This window comes from Myotis davidii, unplaced genomic scaffold, assembly GCF_000327345.1.
Source record: "Myotis davidii unplaced genomic scaffold, ASM32734v1 scaffold1535, whole genome shotgun sequence".
Classification (NCBI taxonomy): Eukaryota; Metazoa; Chordata; class Mammalia; order Chiroptera; family Vespertilionidae; genus Myotis; species Myotis davidii.
The window spans coordinates 108,606-110,110 of NW_006286703.1; the positions used below are offsets into that span (position 1 = coordinate 108,606).

Sequence of the window (1,505 nt, forward strand, 5' to 3'; positions counted from 1 at the left end):
TCCCTGAGGCCTGCACCTGAAAACACTTAGAAACTGGCAGCAGTTGCTGTTATTGTCATGAGCACATCATGGTGACGATTGAGGTTGCCTCCATAAACCCTTTCAAATGACTGCCCTGCTCCTGAACATGCTGTTTGTGTCTCCACTCACTGCACCCTTGCTTTCCTTCCGCAGACCTGCCTCTCCACCGCTCAAGTCCAAGCTCCTCACCACTGTGGGGCCTGTTCTTCTCCAGGCCCTTCCATTGGAGCCCCTCACTGCTCATCGTTAATCCATTATACCCTTTCTTTATATTATCAGTCTCTCACTTCTCATCAACTCTAGTCCCTCAGTCCACAGACACATGCATGTTCAATATGTAGATACTGGAAGAATTAACAAATGAATAAAAGAGCTCTCTTAGAAGGTAGAGCAGAAAAAAATGGTAATAATTGGCCAGTATTTTGTTGTTGTTTATGGCCAGTATTTTTCATCTTAACCATAAGAATAAAATTTTTCTCTGTTCACCTTGTAGACACTCTTTAAATACCCCATCACCCAGTACATTACTGCGCCCTCTGTATATCGAATGATTCTGCAGGAGAATTTTGGCAGGTATGTAGAAGTGGCCTGTTTTGTTCACAATCTTTGGGTAGGATTTTACGGAGTCTATTTCACTGCGGTCTTGTTGTTGGTGGGGAACAGGCTCTTCCATGGGGTTGGGAGGAAAGAATCCCAAGGATCCACACCCAGGAGACTGCGATGTGGCGATGTGGTTTATTTGTTAGGTAACATCAATAGAGGTCTCCTCCCGGCTTCCCAATGCCCCATCTCTCGGGGCCCTGCCCTGGGAAAGGTCCCATCTCGTCTTCAACAGCCAACGCAAAGGCCAATGCCTGGAGTTTCTGCTTCATGATCCTTCCTGTTTCTGCTTCATGAGACTTCCGGGGGGAAGTCTCCCCCTGGCCCAGGTGGCCTCCAGACCTGCATGGTCCTTTGCTCCTGGGCGGGAGGGGACAGGAACAAATTGGGCCACTGGGGTCCCAGGCAAGAGAGAGAGCCAGCATTACCCCCCGGGTCTCAACCAGGAGCTTTTCCCAAAACAACCCACTAACTTCCCAAGATTCCAAGGGCATGCACTGGGTGCACCCCTAGCCAACGATCTTTCCCAGGTTAGACTGACAGCTTCTGTGGTCCCACACCTCCCCCTGCGCCATTTTGACTTTACTGGGCAGTTCCTGATCTCCCCCATCCCCCTCCCACACACAAACCCAACCCAGGGGCGGGGGGTGTTAATCCCCGTGGGGGGACTGTGCTGCCATTTCTTGGGTGAAACTGGAGCTTCCTGGTGAAGCAAACAGGCCTCTGCTTCCCAGCTGCCTGTGCTCCACGTTGTCAGCCTCTCCCCTGGCTCTGTTTCTTTCAATCACCAGCCAAGGATGGTAACAGTCTGACTGTTTTAACTCTGGATCTTTGAGAGCGTGTGTGTGTGTGTGTGTGTGTGTGTGTGTGTGTGTGAGAGAAAT

At 50.5% G+C, this 1,505-nt stretch overlaps 1 protein-coding gene across 1 annotated transcript in view; it reads left to right on the plus strand.

The window, feature by feature from the left end:
* The window catches only part of LOC102762433 (acyl-coenzyme A synthetase ACSM1, mitochondrial), a gene marked incomplete at its 5' end in the record, with an annotated part of 39,036 nt that overhangs the window by 16,296 nt on the left and 21,235 nt on the right, over positions 1-1,505 (plus strand). Inside the window, 2 exons of the mRNA XM_006758658.2 lie at positions 175-214; positions 515-594. Coding sequence (XP_006758721.1) covers positions 175-214; positions 515-594 — 120 coding nt within the window. The remainder of the gene's footprint in view (positions 1-174; positions 215-514; positions 595-1,505) is intronic.